At 45.4% G+C, this 15069-nt stretch overlaps 1 protein-coding gene across 1 annotated transcript in view; it reads right to left on the reverse strand.

Annotated features, from left to right (window-relative positions):
- Positions 1–776: 776 nt before the first annotated feature.
- Positions 777–15069, reverse strand: part of jarid2 (jumonji and AT-rich interaction domain containing 2) — a 101560-nt gene continuing 87267 nt past the window's right edge. Inside the window, exons 6-18 of the mRNA XM_023960183.1 lie at positions 13973–14217; positions 8864–10310; positions 7768–8315; positions 5655–5747; positions 5434–5552; positions 5272–5342; positions 5051–5165; positions 4874–4979; positions 4609–4791; positions 3953–4083; positions 3617–3803; positions 3406–3513; positions 777–3134 (exon numbers count right to left, since the gene is read on the reverse strand). Coding sequence (XP_023815951.1) covers positions 2904–3134; positions 3406–3513; positions 3617–3803; positions 3953–4083; positions 4609–4791; positions 4874–4979; positions 5051–5165; positions 5272–5342; positions 5434–5552; positions 5655–5747; positions 7768–8315; positions 8864–10310; positions 13973–14217 — 3584 coding nt within the window. The 3' untranslated portion in view covers positions 777–2903. The remainder of the gene's footprint in view (positions 3135–3405; positions 3514–3616; positions 3804–3952; positions 4084–4608; positions 4792–4873; positions 4980–5050; positions 5166–5271; positions 5343–5433; positions 5553–5654; positions 5748–7767; positions 8316–8863; positions 10311–13972; positions 14218–15069) is intronic.

The following is a 15069-nucleotide window of genomic DNA, read 5'->3' on the forward strand; positions in this document are numbered from 1 at the left end:
GCATCAACACAGGTAAAGGATGGAAGAGCTTCATTAAGTGACAGGTCTGTGAAGCAGAGAATGTGTTGGAAATAAATACTCGTTTTCTGCACCACTAAACAAATACACTCGTGAAAAATGGGATTTCCTGGATTCTTCCTTTACATTCTGTCTCTTATAGTTGAAGTGCATCTATGATGAACATTTCAGACAAAACTCATCATTTTAAGTGGGAAAACAGACACAGCAAGTGACAGAAAAGTACATTTCTATGTAAATAAAGGTTAGACAGCTTCTGTGTTGACGCCACGCTGGTTGGGACAGTTTGGAAAGAATTATTTCTTTAAACTTTTTGGACTGCTTGTATCTTCTGAGAGTAATCATTAAAATGTAAAACAAATAGAAATTTTAACTGCAATAAACAGTCGATCTCTTACTCACGTTTTAGATTATTTGTGCTATTTGAACATTTCTTTTACTATTTTTTATTTAAAATTTTTACATAAGAAAAAAGAAACAAAAATCGCTCAAATTTTTTGAAGCCACATTTTTTTTGTGGCCAATTTAAAAAGTAGAAACTTTTTTGAAAAAAAAATTGAGGTAATTTATTTCTAAACAGCTGATCAAAAATAAAGATGTTTGACTGTAAGTGGAAGGCATTGCTGTATTTAAGGTGGAATAAGGTTCAATCTAAGTGAGAGAAAAAAAAACCCACAGTTATATGATACGATTTAGTTCCTTAAACATTAAAATGGAAACATTAGCAAAGCTGGACTCAAAGAATCACACGGGTGGAGTGAAAGAGATGACAGTGAATTGTCAGTAGGTTTTTATTCAACCTTAAGTACAAACTGCAAAAAGTAAAAAACTGTCAATATAACCAACATGAAACTCTTTCTGGATGGAGGGGGGGGGCCAAGAAACGGCTTGAATAAATTAAGTCACCACTGCCGACAAGTAGTTTATACTGTAGAAAATGGAAGAAAAGCAAAAACGAGAAATGAACAACAAATAAAATCCCATCAGAGTGAAATTAATCGTAAGGCCTTAAAAACTTGACAACCACTTTTTTTTATGTTGAAAAGACCCGACTTTTCATTAAATAGTCCTAAAACAGTTCAGTCTTCTGCGAGGGACAACAACCAACAAACTGGATTATAGGATTTTTCCTTGACAGTCACCACTGGCAAGCTCAGTGCAACATGAGTAGCTACTACATTTGTGTTGAATTTTCAGTAATGAAAATGTAAAAATCCTTTTTTTTTTGTCCCAACTTATCTTTTTCCCTTTTCTTTAAAAAAGTAAAGCTAAACAAACAAAACTAAGTTTGGGGCAGAGGGCGACAGGAGGAGGAGGAGGAAGAGGAAGAGGAGGGTCAAACATTGGCTACTCCATATCTTCTTTCTTAGTGACATAAGCAGCACTTAAAACTTTTTATACACATCTACCAGAGCAACCCTGTCAGCGTCAAAGTCACACCGATGAAGAAAGGGAAATGTAAGGCTTTTTCTTCATCCAGCATCCTCTGGATCATCTCTCATCTATGTCTTCCTCTTTCTTTCTTTCTTACTTTCTTTCTTACGTAACCCCGGAAAAAAAGGCTCAAGTATTTAGAGACATTTACAGGATATATGTACAAAAAGAGGATGTTTGTTTGTTTCTATGTCTGTGTTGGAGTTTCTCTAAAGATAATACATCTAGAAAAAATAAGTGGGGGGGGGGGGGGGGCATAAAGGAAGCAAAAAAAAAAGGTTGATATTTCACATTTTGCACTCGACTAGTGGCTCTACTTGAGATAACACATCAGATCAATAAAAGTAAAAAAAAAAAACGACAATAAAATAATATAATAATTAATGTTTACTGGTACAAATAAAACAAGAGGGCTGGAAGAATGGAATGTTAACACGATTGCACATCTAGAAGCAGAGAAGGCTGAAGGCCTTTCTGCCCTGTGGGGCGGGCGGGAGGGCAAGTGAGCTCGACAGCCGGCACCAGCCCCCCCAGAGTTTTTTATTGACTTTGTTGTGTTTTGTTTTTTGTGTGAGTGTGTGTGTGTTGTTATACAGTAATTGTAACCTACAGCACCAATAAAAGAGGGATCTCCTTGCACCATCAGTGCACCAATCAGGCACCGTTTTCGCTCGCTCCGGGTTACGAGGAAGAGAGGCGACCGGTAACGGGTCGAGCAACATCCACAAAGACAAAAAAGAGAAAAGAAAAAAAAAGAGAGAGAAAAATCACACCCAAAAAAAGCCCAAAAGAACTATCAGAAACAAATCTAAACTTCAAAAATCAAACTCAAAAATCCATCAGTAAACCAACATGTTTGTCTTTCAAGTTTTTATCTTGCATCTCTACCCCCCTTTTCTAAAAAAACAACAATAATAATAATAATGCTGGGATGGACTGAGAAATGTTCCAACTCAGGACAAGGGCGCCTCCTCTTTGAATCGGGGACAAACTTTGGGTACAACGTTTTTTGGGAAAACTGGGAAAAGCAGCTGTTTGGATCCATCCCAAGTTCACAGTTGAGATGAAGTTGACTGTCTGGGGGGGTGGAGAGGGTGATGCATGTGATGGTAACAAATGTAAGCCGTGTCAGGGGGGAGTCTTCCTCTGACCGACACTTTAATGCTTGATTGAAGGAAGGGAGGGACTTCTAAAATCATCCAGAATAAAAACCAATTCTTCTTTCACACTAGTGCAAAAACCTCATCTTGCTTTTCGTTTTCTTAAATTTCCTTTTTATAAACAAGCCTGTCATGATTGGGAAGGGAGGAAAAATGTTCAATCTGTCAAGTTTTGTGGGGCTGATGGTGAAAAAAAAAAAGCCCAAAGAAGGCTGGGTGAGTGGGTGGGGGTGTTGCGGTAACAGGGTGGGGCACAGCACACAGGTTGGGGATGTGGGGGGGGTGCCGCCCTCAGGACACAGCTGCAGCTTTGGGCAGGTGGCTGGCGGACAGACGGGCGAGGGACACCTCGACTGTGGCGCGCTTTCTCGGGCCGCGCTTGGCTGGTGATGCTTTGACGGGGAACAGGTCCCCCCCTCCGCCGCCGTTGGTGATGATGACTGCTCCCCCTCCTCCGCCGCTGCTGCCGTTCTTTAACATGGCGCGCCCACACACCTGGTTCACCAAACTGTTGATTTGATCCTAGATGAGCAAAACTATGTATATTAGAAATCTTTTTTTCCCCCCCTAAACTGATAATCAAAACAACAAAAGGTCTTATCCTCTGAAGACTTTTGTTGTAGATTTGATTTAAAAATCAGAAACAATTCAATACTTTCATATTTTTCCCCTTAAACAAGTAAAAAAGCTGCTTTTCTCAGCAGAAACTGTATTGACACAAACATGGTGAAGCCTTGGTTTAGTATTGGACTCCCTCTTGTGGATAGATTGAGAACTGCAAGACAAAGACTACCTCATCGTATCGGTACATCATCTTAAGGCCTCTGCAGGATTTGTGTTTCTCCACGTAACGAAGGGCACATTCCAGGCAGAAGACCACATTGTCCGTCTCCTGAACCACCTGTACAGAGGCACAAACCCAAACACATGTTTTTTAAAAAGCTCATTGCATTGCTTTAAACCCGTCTCCTCCCGGTTAAACTCCAGGTTCCTTCAGTTCTCACCATGGACAGGTAGCAGAGGTGTTGACAGATTTGGCAGCGTCTTTCAGATGACTCCAGCGCCAGCCATTTTCCGCGGGGTTTCTTCCGGCCCTCGACGGACCCCAGGCCGCCGTCGTGTGTGCCGTAGCGAGCAGAAGAGAGCAGACCTGCCTTGTAAAGTTCCTGACGTTGGTGCATCTCTATGTTCCTGTTGAAAGAGGAAGATCCTGATTCAAACAACAGCTTGGAGAGCGACACACCCCCTTTATAGTTAGTAACTAGCAAATGACTAGATAATCCTGTGAGTTCAGAGGTTTGTGTGCGTGTGTGTGTGTGTGCGTTAGAGCAGGAACGTGCCTGAGGTCTTTGAGTAGGGCAGAGATGGTGGTGAGAAGAAGGCCATTGTCCCTCTTAGACTCAGAGGTGGCGATCTGATACAGTAGCTTCTCCATGGAGAAGGGTTTGGCTATACAACGACACTTCAGGTCCTGAAAACAGGAAAAAAAAAGAGGGTTTATGAATGAAAAGGCTTCAGTCACAACATCTTTTTGTAAAAAATGTTGAAAGAGCCTCTGAGCATTTAAGAGACCTGTGAGGATCCCAGAGTTTCACTTGCAAAAATGCAAAGCAGGATATTTTTCCTCTGTTGTTTGTTACAACTGTTATGATTTTATTTTTTGACCACAAATTGAACAGAGAAATCGAACCCAGAATGACGCTGTGGGGCTAAACGAGCAGCCTGTCAAGAGGTTCAGGTGACGTGTTTTGTTTTTTCTTTAAACATTACAAATGACATACAGATAAATTAGTGCCATCTATTCCATTACTATGATTACTTTTAATTTGAAATATTTGCTCTTGTTCCCATCTTTTGTTGACTATATTTATCTCAAAAGAGATATTTAGATTTAGAACTTACATTTTTCCTTCTTTTCATGCTTTTTTTGGGTTTTTAGTCTGAAAAACAGCGTGTCAAATGTCTCATTTTCAACTCCCCATACTGGTGATCTGACCTTTGCAGCCTCGTAGCCCAGGTTCATCCAGTGTGGTGTGGCGAAGTGGACCGTCTCCGACACGCTGTAGCCACAGCACACTTTGGAGACAAAGGCACCGGGGAAGCAGACCACAAACTGGCCACTCCGCTGGACCGTGCGGTAAACCTTGATGCCTTCCCGGCATAGCACCTCTGGAGAGATCTGCCAGAGGAAGAACAGCGGTCATCGACCGAAGCAGCAACTTCAAACAGGATCCAAAGAAAAAGCTGGAGAAAACAGTCACCATGATGTTCTTCTCCAGCATTTCTAGTCCTGGCGTGCCGTTGGCTTGAAGCAGTGTGTGGACCACCTCGTCCAGCTTAGCCTTCTCCTCAGCAGGGACAGAATACCTGCCAGGACGGCAAAAACCATTTAGCTGAGGACTTTATGAGAGGAGAGCAGAAGCACCAACTCTACTTACCAAATGCAATCAGCACCAGTGTGTAAGTAATCAATATATGGAAGGCGGTTTTGGTCTCTAGACCAGCATGAGGTAGAAAAGACCATGCCAATGTTTAGCCAGGGAACAGTCACTCCTGCAAAGACACAAGACACAGCAAAGCATTAGGCGCCATTCATAAAGGCATGAAATAGAAATTCAAAAAGTTTAGAGTGCTTTGGAACAGAGAGGCCGATCCTTACCAGGCACAGCACCTAGATGCCTCAAAATGGATCCAGAGTTATTGGGGAGGACAGTGAGGTTCCAACCGTGTCTGAGAAGACAGAAAACAGAGATTTGTCCTGCGTTTGTGCTTCAGGGCGTCACGTTGGCGCCACGCCCGGCGCCTCAAACACGACACTCACTTTGAGAATGGCTCTGACTTTCCTGTGGGGAAACCGCTGCCGTGTGTGCTCGTGTCCACCTTCCCACAATGCACTGCCACGTGGGAGTCTCTCTGCTCTACAATCCTCCAGTATTCTTGCTGAAAGACAGAAAAAAGAAAATACAAATCATGATTTTAGCACCGATCTCACTTCAGGGGAAGATGGCGAGTCCACGACCACGTCAAACATCGGGCGCTGACCTCGACCTCGGCGGCCCCCGGCTCCTTGTTAAAGCACATGGTCATGGTGTTGCGAGCTATCCTGAAGAAGTTGGTCAAGGACACAGATTTCCCCTGCAACCAAAACATAATGTCAAACACTGGAAGGGATGATGATCAGGGGGTTGATGGGATTTGCAAAGTAAGAGCTGAAGCTGAATAAAACAATGAGTTAAAAAAAGACAGCTGGACATCAATGGACTCCTTCACTGCCAGACGGAGGAACACGCGTGTCCGTTTCTACAGCAAGCTGACCGCTCAGCACCAACAACACCGTCTCCTGCACTGTCTAACGCTATCCTCACTGCAATGACAGAAACAAGTCCAACATTTCTAACCCAGAAGTAGATTTGCTTTAAATAGGCAAAAAACAAATCTGCCAATGGGGTTAACAAAAAAGGTCTTACCTAAGAAAGATTTTCACGAACTAAGATTATTTTGCTATTGACAGACTTTCTTGATAAGGCAAAAACTAAGGATGTTTTTTTACCGTCTTACCATTCTGTTTTGCAGTTAGTGAAACTCTACCTTCATACACTAAAGACAAGCCTGTCCTGTCCTGTCCAGGTGGGACGGCCCTTCCCGTGTGACTCTGTCCCTCACAGGTCTATTGATCACTCCGGGTCGACTCACTCTATTAAATGGGGCGGGCGTTACCAAAGCAACAGAGACTGGAATCAAAAGAGCCTCAGATTTGGGGCGTTGGGTGTGTGGGGAGAGGAGCCACAGGAGCAGACAAACATGGCCGCCGCTTTCACGCAGTGACTGACAGCCTCCGCTCAAATCCCCGCGCCTTTACACCAAAACAAGTCATCTCCAAAGAGAAAGAAAAGGCGTTTAGGGTTAAAGTGATGAGAGGCGACAAAGAGCGAGGTCATCTGCCGATGGAGAAACCGCGAGGAGGGAGGGCTGCCGGGTAGAAACGGGAAGCTAACGCATAGAGACAGAGTGGAAGGGGGTTAGCATTGGGGATGGGGGCGGGGCTGTCGGATAGGTGTGGGGTGGGGGCTTCTGACCTACATTTCAGCTGGCCAGATCCTCACAGCTGCCCACAGGACGTGATGATGGGAACGCGACACGTGTGAGCGAGGAAGACCAAAGGCGCTGAAGAAAAAACCGAAGGATCGCCGGAGAAGACCGCCTCAAGACACAACAAGCTGCTGCCACTTCATGAGGAAATAAGACACACTATGTTGTGAAGTGAAAAGTGAAATGCTTTTTTTTTTGTTGCACTTTTTCTTTTTTTGTTGTTTTTTTTCTTTTCTTTTTTTTTTTTTTGCTTTTTTTTGTTCGGTAACCAAACCTTCTGCTGAACATTTGGAACGATTTGAAACCGCAGCAGCGCGTCAGCTGCTCCGATCTCATATAGTAAGACAAAAAAAACAGTCAGATGAAGCATAAAAAACTGAATTTTTGATCAAAGAGTAGGCAAAATATACAGTTTCAGTCATAAGTAGGTTATTTTACCTTAACCTCTGAGTTGATGGGATAGAACTGAAATGCACACAAGAGGATGCTAGGCTAAGAAAGGAAGTGTAAAGGGGCGTAAAGTCAGAGCGCCAATGAACCCTTGGTGCTCCGACTTCCACTATCAGTGGAATAAATCTTATTTTCAGGTTTGCAAATGGGTTTCCTTAACAAGTTAAAGAGTCGTGCTGTGGGCGGGGCCTGCTGATGTCATTTGAGGAAAGGTGGACTTCACCTCACGTTTGTCTCAATTCGGAATGAGCTCAGACAGTTAAAAAAGAAACAGACGAAAAGCAGCGAGCTCAACGGGCTTTTCAGCAAAAACCTGATAAAAAATGCCAGGATAGAAAAAAATAGAAACTAGTGGACGGTGTAAAAGTGTGTCTGATCAGTAAGATTAGACTAAAAAGTAAAGTTCAGGCAAATGAGGCTATGGGGAAGCAACGTCCACTGATGCTTCCCTGCCGTTGATGGAAACTGCTCACCTTTAAATGACAATAAGAGGTGTTAGCAGCACTTATTGACTTAAAGTCACATGACAGGCATAACAGGAAACACCCAGGGAACGGACATTCTTCTATCTGCCTCTCATCTGGGGTTTTAACCTTCGCGGCTTCTTCCTCCTTACCTTGTAAATGCATTTGTGTTGGTCGCCAAACAAGCCCCCATTTTCCTGCCCCGAGTGCGGCTCCTCCCCGTGCTGCCTGTCCTCTTTGCCTTGTTTTTCCTGAGCGAAGAGCCGGCGCCGACCCGCTTTGACCTGAGCCTTCAGTTCCTTCAAGCAGTGATAGACTCCGTTGGTGCGGTGATGCCCGGTCGTCCCTCCCACGATCCCGCCGACCAGCCCGTTCTTTGGCTCGTAGCGGGGCAGCGAGAGTCCGTTGGGTGCAGAGGAGTCAGAGAGGCCCTCCAGGGGGCCCCGCCGCGACTCCAGCCTCTTTTTGTCTTCCAGCACTTCTGCCAGCAGTCGAAGGCGCTCGTCGGCATTGAGTGAGTCGTAGGAGAGGATGTACTGGAGGTAGGCCTCCTGCAGCTTGGCCAGCCGGTCCTGCGCGGACTTGGGGATGCGCAGGAGGTCTGCAAGCTTGGTCCACTTCTTCAGGTCCATCACCTGCTGCATGCCCCCCATGTCGTTGATGAGCTGGAAAAAGCGCGACAGGTCCACTTCACAGCCACCTGCAGGAGGAGGACAGAAATCAGCTTCCACACATCTCTTTTGCAAAAACTCCAAACAAAAATGATGTGCAGGAAGAAGGTTCATTGCTCAAAACCGCATTCCGATAATCTTTTGATCCGTTCTAAAACCGTTCCCAGTCGGCTTCTAATGATAATTTTGCAGTTTTTAGCCAAAATCAAAAAAACCTGTTTCATTTTCTAGGACATAGTTTCTGCAGAAATTGTCAGTGCAGAGCACAGAGCAACCCCGCCCCCTTCCCCATCCCATTTCTGAGGGCTCTCTGTTTCAGCAAAGCAGGGAGCTTGTGGCCTGTCCAGCGTATTTTCTACGTGACAAATAAGCTCTTTTTCAAACAGGATTCTTTCATCTGCTTCTGCTTCATCATGATTTTGGATAAAGAAATAATTTAAGCTTAACTTTCTTTCTAGATGTCCTCCATCATCAGATGAATGCCACAAGAACCCCTGCTAACACAATGCTAGCCACTATATTCATCAGAGTGGATCTTTACACTATTTAGGTCATTCAGCAGTTTTCCATCACGTACCAATGACAGGCGGCTCCTCCATGGTAATGCCCTGAGATTTAAGGTGCTTGCGGATGCAAGCCATTCGCTGCACGTTGGGGCCCCAGCGTCGGCCAAGCATGTGGACCCTCTGCACCTGTGTTACAAAACGCATCTCCTCGTTCAGCTTGCACTCCGGCCGCCAGTCCGGCGGCGGCGCCACGCGGCACATGCCAGCCACCTCGGCCTGTTCCCTTACTGCATCCAGGTACACCAGCGGGTCCTGGAACTCCCTTGGAGCCGGCCGGAAGACCGGGGCTTCGCCCAGTGCCGCCCAGCCGTCCGGCCTGCTCCGCTGGCAGTCCCAATCCTTCTCCTGGTCTCGCTCCTTCTGACGGGTCAGGTCTTTCTCGCGCTCCCACTCCTTGTCGCGGTCGGCGGGCCGCGCGGCTGCTGGTTTGAGCTGAGCGGGGCTGTTGGTGGAAGCTGGGATAGAAGGGGAGGAGGACGAGGAGGAGGAAGAAACTGAAGTTTGTTGGGGGTCTGAGGTAGTGCTGCCAGAGCAGGGGTTTGGCGAGTGATTCTGTCCTAATGAAGGGGAGGAAGAGGAGGAGCTGCGACCGTGCGACCTGCTCTGCTGCTGCTGTGCTTGTCGTATCAACATCAGCTTGCCAGCTGACGCTCGCTTCGGTCTCTGGTTCAGCGGCTCCACATTGGCTGCTGGTGTAGAAGGAGGTGAGCTTTGTTTGGAGGGGGGGGTAACAGGCTGAGTTTGTTTGGGGGGAGGGGCAGTTTCTGAGTCGTGTCCGTTAGAAACTGGAGTGGTGGGGTTTTGCTTGCTCGCCTTCTCTTCATGTACTTTCTTGCTGCTGCTGCGCGTCTCCAGAGGCGTGGACTGGAGCTTGGCCTTTTTAGGATCCGTCCCGCTCGGTTTGGCTTTCTGCTCAGCGGTTCCTGTAGCCACCGAGTTGAGCACCACCTCCAGACGCCTTTTGGAATTGCGCAGTCCCTCTCGACCTGGGCATTCACTCTGGCCTTGCTGGCAGTGTTTCTGCCTGACCTCCTTATTAGCCAGGGAGTTGTGCCGCTGCCCGTTCAGCCTGCCGTTGGGCCGGGCGTTGGCAGACGCGTTGTGCAGCCCATTGGACAGTAGCACCTGTTTGCGGGTTTTTGCATTGCTGTGATGGGCTGGTGCTGCTGCTTTTCCTGAGTTGGCCAGCCCGTTGCTGGCTGCTGGCTGGCTGTGCTGATTGTGATTGTTCGCTGAAGATGTTGCCGAGGCGGCGTTGTTATGTTTGTTGCTGCTGCTGAGTTTGGTTTTCTTGCCCAGTTCTTTCAGTTTGGCTTTGGTGTATGTGACGTGGCCCTTGGACACGGTGGCTGTGTACTTCTTCACAGTTTTGGACGGCAGTCGGATGTCGCGGCTCCTCTTGGAAACACCAGCAGCTTGTGCCGAGTTCGCTCGCATCAGCCCATTCACTTTCGAAACCTAAAATGTAAAGAAAGAAAACGATGAAAGTTTGATCAACTGAACAATTACATTACCAAAGTGGAAAAGAAATAACAGGAAGAACAGGAAAGTCCTAAACTCTCAGCTGCAGAGTGAAACATCTGGCAGCTCAGGTCAGAAACATTTGTAGAAACCAGAACTTTTTCAGTGCACAAAAGCAGCAGTTCCCAAACCCCAGGCGGCGGTCCATGAACAGTTGGTGCCAAGCCGCAAAAAAAAAAAAAAAAAAAAAAAACCCAACCTACAGTTTTCCCTGTTTTACTTATAACTGATTCTGAAGGAAGTTTTATTTTGAAAATCTTCTGGATTGTCCCCCACGTCAGACTCCTTCTTGACGCATGTCGAGCCTTTTGGTCACGTGTTGAAAATTCATCCACTACTTTCTTAAAGCGGCTGCGTCCACCGCTAAATTGAAGCCACAACGCCAGCAAAGTTAACGAAAACAAACAAATTTGGAAAGATTCTTTTTGCAGACAAGAACCAGCAAGGAAACAGAAGAAACCTCCAGTTCAAAATAAAAGAAAGCTGCATTTCACAAACAAAAATCAGGAGTCTTTACTCCAAAAGTGGATTTATTGCGAGAGTTGTTCCTACACATAATCATAATGGATAATATTCAACAACCGGCTGTCTAACGTTACCCGGACGCTGCTGATAAATTTGCTGAAATGGTAAGAAAATGTTCCTCCATTGCATCTTAAAGGCTGAAGTGGCCGTCGGATGTTTTAGCTTTAACGTTGACAGTTAAAGAAAAATCCAAAAATCCATCAAATTAGAATGGTTTCTACATCAAATCTAGTGTATAAACGAAGTTTAAACCAGATACAGGTTGAGGATGTAGATAAACTTTATTCTTAAAAGTAATAATAATAATAATAATTGGACGCCCACGTCAGCGTCGGTCTGTGAAAATATTGTCTGATGTTAAACCGATCCGTGGCCTGAAAAAGGTCGGTGACCAATGATATAAACATTTGGCAAGACTACAGTCTAGAAGGAGGCAGGAAAAAAAGCAGAAAAAGTGAAAAACTGTTGTTGGCAATCACTCCAAAAAAAGGAAAGACACAAACAGGAGAAACCGGAAGAGCTCAATGGTTTCCTGAAGGAGATGGCAGGACAGCATGGAACAGGATGTTTGTGTCAATGAAAAGAGAATATTTCAGTCAGGCTTTACATGTAGTTTGGTAACACTTTGGTGGAGAGAGATCTCGGAAAGGAAACAGTTATCCCGTCCGTGGAGACAACATTTAAAGCCAACTGTGACTGCATGTCTGTATCCGTTTCTGCTTTTATTTTGGTGCTCCAACCTCTTATTTAACTAATTTAACTGCTCTGTTTAGAGAGGCTCGAGTCACATGGACAGGGGGAGGGAAGGGAAAGATGGAATTATCAATCACAGCTGGGGCGCCACAGGAGGGAGCTGACAGCCGGCCCCATTGACAGGTTCGCCTTTTTAAGAGTTGCTGTGCGAGTGTTTGTGCGTGCGCATTGTGTTGGTTTCAGGTTGCAGGGGGATGGCACAAAGTCCGTGCCAATAGAAGACAAGGGAGGGCTTGAAACGTCACTCTCCCTCCGTCAATCACACGCAGAAAAAGCGCCCTCGCTGTGGAGGAGGGGGGAATGATGTGAATGAAAGAGGTGGAAGTTGCATGCAGCAGTGATGTGCGTAAATATAAATACAGCGCTTTTGAAAGGCTCATAATGCATTTCACACCCCATAAACATGCACGCACTCTTTCAAAAAGGAGGGAAATCTCATCAATCAGGGACAAGCTTTTCATCAAGCAGATTAATGTCTGCTTTTGCAGCTTGAATCCTTAAACAGACTCGGGTTGACAAATGTGGACAAACCCAGGTGTAATGACCACATCCTGCCACAGGAGGGCTCAGTGGGCTGCTTCTCACCAGGAGGGCTGGAAGGTTATTATTTGGTCTGGTGGAAAAAGGGGGGGGTTGGGTTGGCATGGAGGGTCAGAGACTGAAGGAAAGAAGAAAAGACAGGAAAGAAAGATGAAGAGTCTGGGATAATTAATTTAAAGGGAGAGAGAAAAACTAAAACACAGAAGTGGATTTGGGCATCACGTGAGTGGGGAAGGGAGATAGGACAAGTAGGTGGGTCTACATGACATCATCTGTTGCTATAGCCCAGCCGAGGCCTGGAAGGATTTTTTTTTCTCCTTCCAACACGCAACATTTGCCGGAGTCTGACTGAAAGGAAGGGAAGAGTGTGACTCCCCAGTCTAGGTGGATGTCAAAAGGGGGGGAGAGAAAGAAAAGTTGCTGCTTTAGTTATTGTTTCAGATCTGGATGTCTGTCTCTACCGTTTTTGACATAAAAGGGTTATTTTTTTTGGACCTAATTCATGCTCACAGATTGAAGCTCCAACATAAACAGAGTTTTGTAGCCGTTTTTGTAGCAATCCCGTTTCTGATCATGGAGGTCATAAATTAAGAAAATTAAGCCGACGTTGCCTTTCTGAAGAAATTGTAGAAACTACAATTGGCGGACCTAAGCTCCCTGCTACGCCCTATTCTGCAAACAAATGGATCTATGCATGTCTTTGCTGTCCTCATCCGCTTATGGATTAAAACTGCATGGCAGGGTAGGCCTGACATTACACACACACACACGGAGTCTATTGCAAGTGAACCGAGAGCCAAAAGTTGGTCCACAGCAGACAAAGCTGATCCAACCAGCAATTTGAAGAAGTCTAAAGAGATGCAGATAAACACGAACGAGCCCCTGTAACATGTTTCTGCTGCAAAACCTCGTTGGTCTCAGAGCTGTGTGTGAATACTTCACCTTTTCCACAGCTGAGTCCGTTTTTTCACGGCTGCTCAAGTGTGTAAACGTGCTTCTGTCGCTGCACACATTGACATTCTTAGCATGGAAGGACCGCAATTAGGAAAATAAAAGATTCAATCTGGATGGGAGCGGTCTGCCAACACGTGGTCTGTCCAAAAGAGGAAAATCCAATGAAGAAAACTCGAAAAACTTGAAGGAAAGCAGTTTGTGTTGGCATGGCAATGCCCTACTGTGGGGTAATCAATCGCAGCACCTTCTACAAACCTGAAGCCCCAGAGGCTGCAGACCATAACAACAGGAATAAGCATTAGAGGCTGACATGCTAACAGTCAAAGAAAAAGAGAACACTACTGCAAACAAAAGAAAGAGGATGACACACTATAAAGGCACAGGTAACCCCTATTCTTTTCATTCACTAATTCAAAAAAAAGCTGCTGGTTTCTCATTAAAGTCGTTTTTGTATTTGACTTGGTGGGGTTCCTTGAAACCTGCCGCTGTGAGGGAGGCAGGATCTCATAGCCCCTCGCCAGCACTACTAAATATAGCTGCAGTCGCGGCAGGCCAAAACATAATCATTACTCTCCCAGACACAATGGATGGAGAAGAGGAGGAGTGCAAGAGCAGAGAATGTGGAAGATTATAAAAAGATACGTGCTGGAAGAGGAAGACCACAGGAAAAAATGACATGAAACCGGCTATAAAAAACAAAGAAGAAGCTTCATTTGGAGAAATTGCAGAAGGGAAGTTAAAAAAGGGATGTAGCCAACGTGTGAATTAAAGAACTCCGGCTAAATTGGGGTTGTTCTACATTCCAGGGAACGTCACACTAGGGTTACCTGCTTCCGTAGCTCCTCAGCCGCCCTTCGTGGAGGAAGTCCGTTAGCCGAGCCGCGAGCGTTGGCCATGGCCTGTAGCTCCCTGGCGTGCTCCCGGGCCTCTGCCCGTTCACTGCGCTCCCTCAGTAGGGGATGAGGTGGGGGTGGAGGAGGTGGCAGCGGTGGAGCGGGTGCATCCCTGCTATGTGTCCCTGCCTTGGGCCTCGGGCTTTCCCTGGTCCCTGCTTTAGTGTGGCTGTGGAAAACTGGAAGGAAGAAGCAGGAGGAACACGTCAGATCAGGAATTATGCAAACGTGATCAGTGATCAATAGAGGACCCTAACATGTGTAGCAACATTCTTAAGGAGCTAATCTTTTAGTATTTATGTCTTAGGAGGAAGCGTGGAACAATTACAGTATTTCCTCAAATATTAGCATCTGATTGAAGGGCCTGTTGGATTAAGAAGCATTAACATGAAAAGTGAAAGCCAGTCTCCATTTAAGACCACACAGGAAGTCGGTGGAAGGGGAAGAAAAAAAACATACTTTTCATTGTTATGTGCATGCTGAACATCAAAACATTGCATTTGTAATGCTTCATTTTACTGATATAACATTCAGTTCATTCATTCATTCTGGAAGATTTTTTCATTTGTTTCCGTCATGTTTGCTGAAATATACAGTGTAGAATGCATGCACATCTTTCACAATAAAAGCCTCAATTAAACAGCAAGGGTTCTCCAGTTTGACACGCTTCAAGTTTGGTAACAGCTCGTCAAACTGATGTTTTGCTTTGAATCAATTTAAACATTTTGGAAAAACATATTGGGAGGAAAATCAAGAGATTAACACACAGGATTTGCAACTGGCTTCCATATCAACATACAGGTAAGCTGTACAGGTAAGAAACAAGGCCCAAGATTTTGTTGTTTTGAGGCAACAAAACATCTCTTTGGAAACATAGGTCACATAATATTTATGACAACAAGAAAACACAGTCTTGCCTATTACGAAGGCCTGCTTTGAGAAAAGGCCAGGCACCTTTATGTCTTTGAGGAAAAACAGCAATGTTCTAGTTCCACGTAGATAAATAGATGATATAGAAGTGGCAAAATGTT

Source organism: Oryzias latipes, chromosome 11, assembly GCF_002234675.1.
Source record: "Oryzias latipes chromosome 11, ASM223467v1".
Taxonomy (NCBI): domain Eukaryota; kingdom Metazoa; phylum Chordata; class Actinopteri; order Beloniformes; family Adrianichthyidae; genus Oryzias; species Oryzias latipes.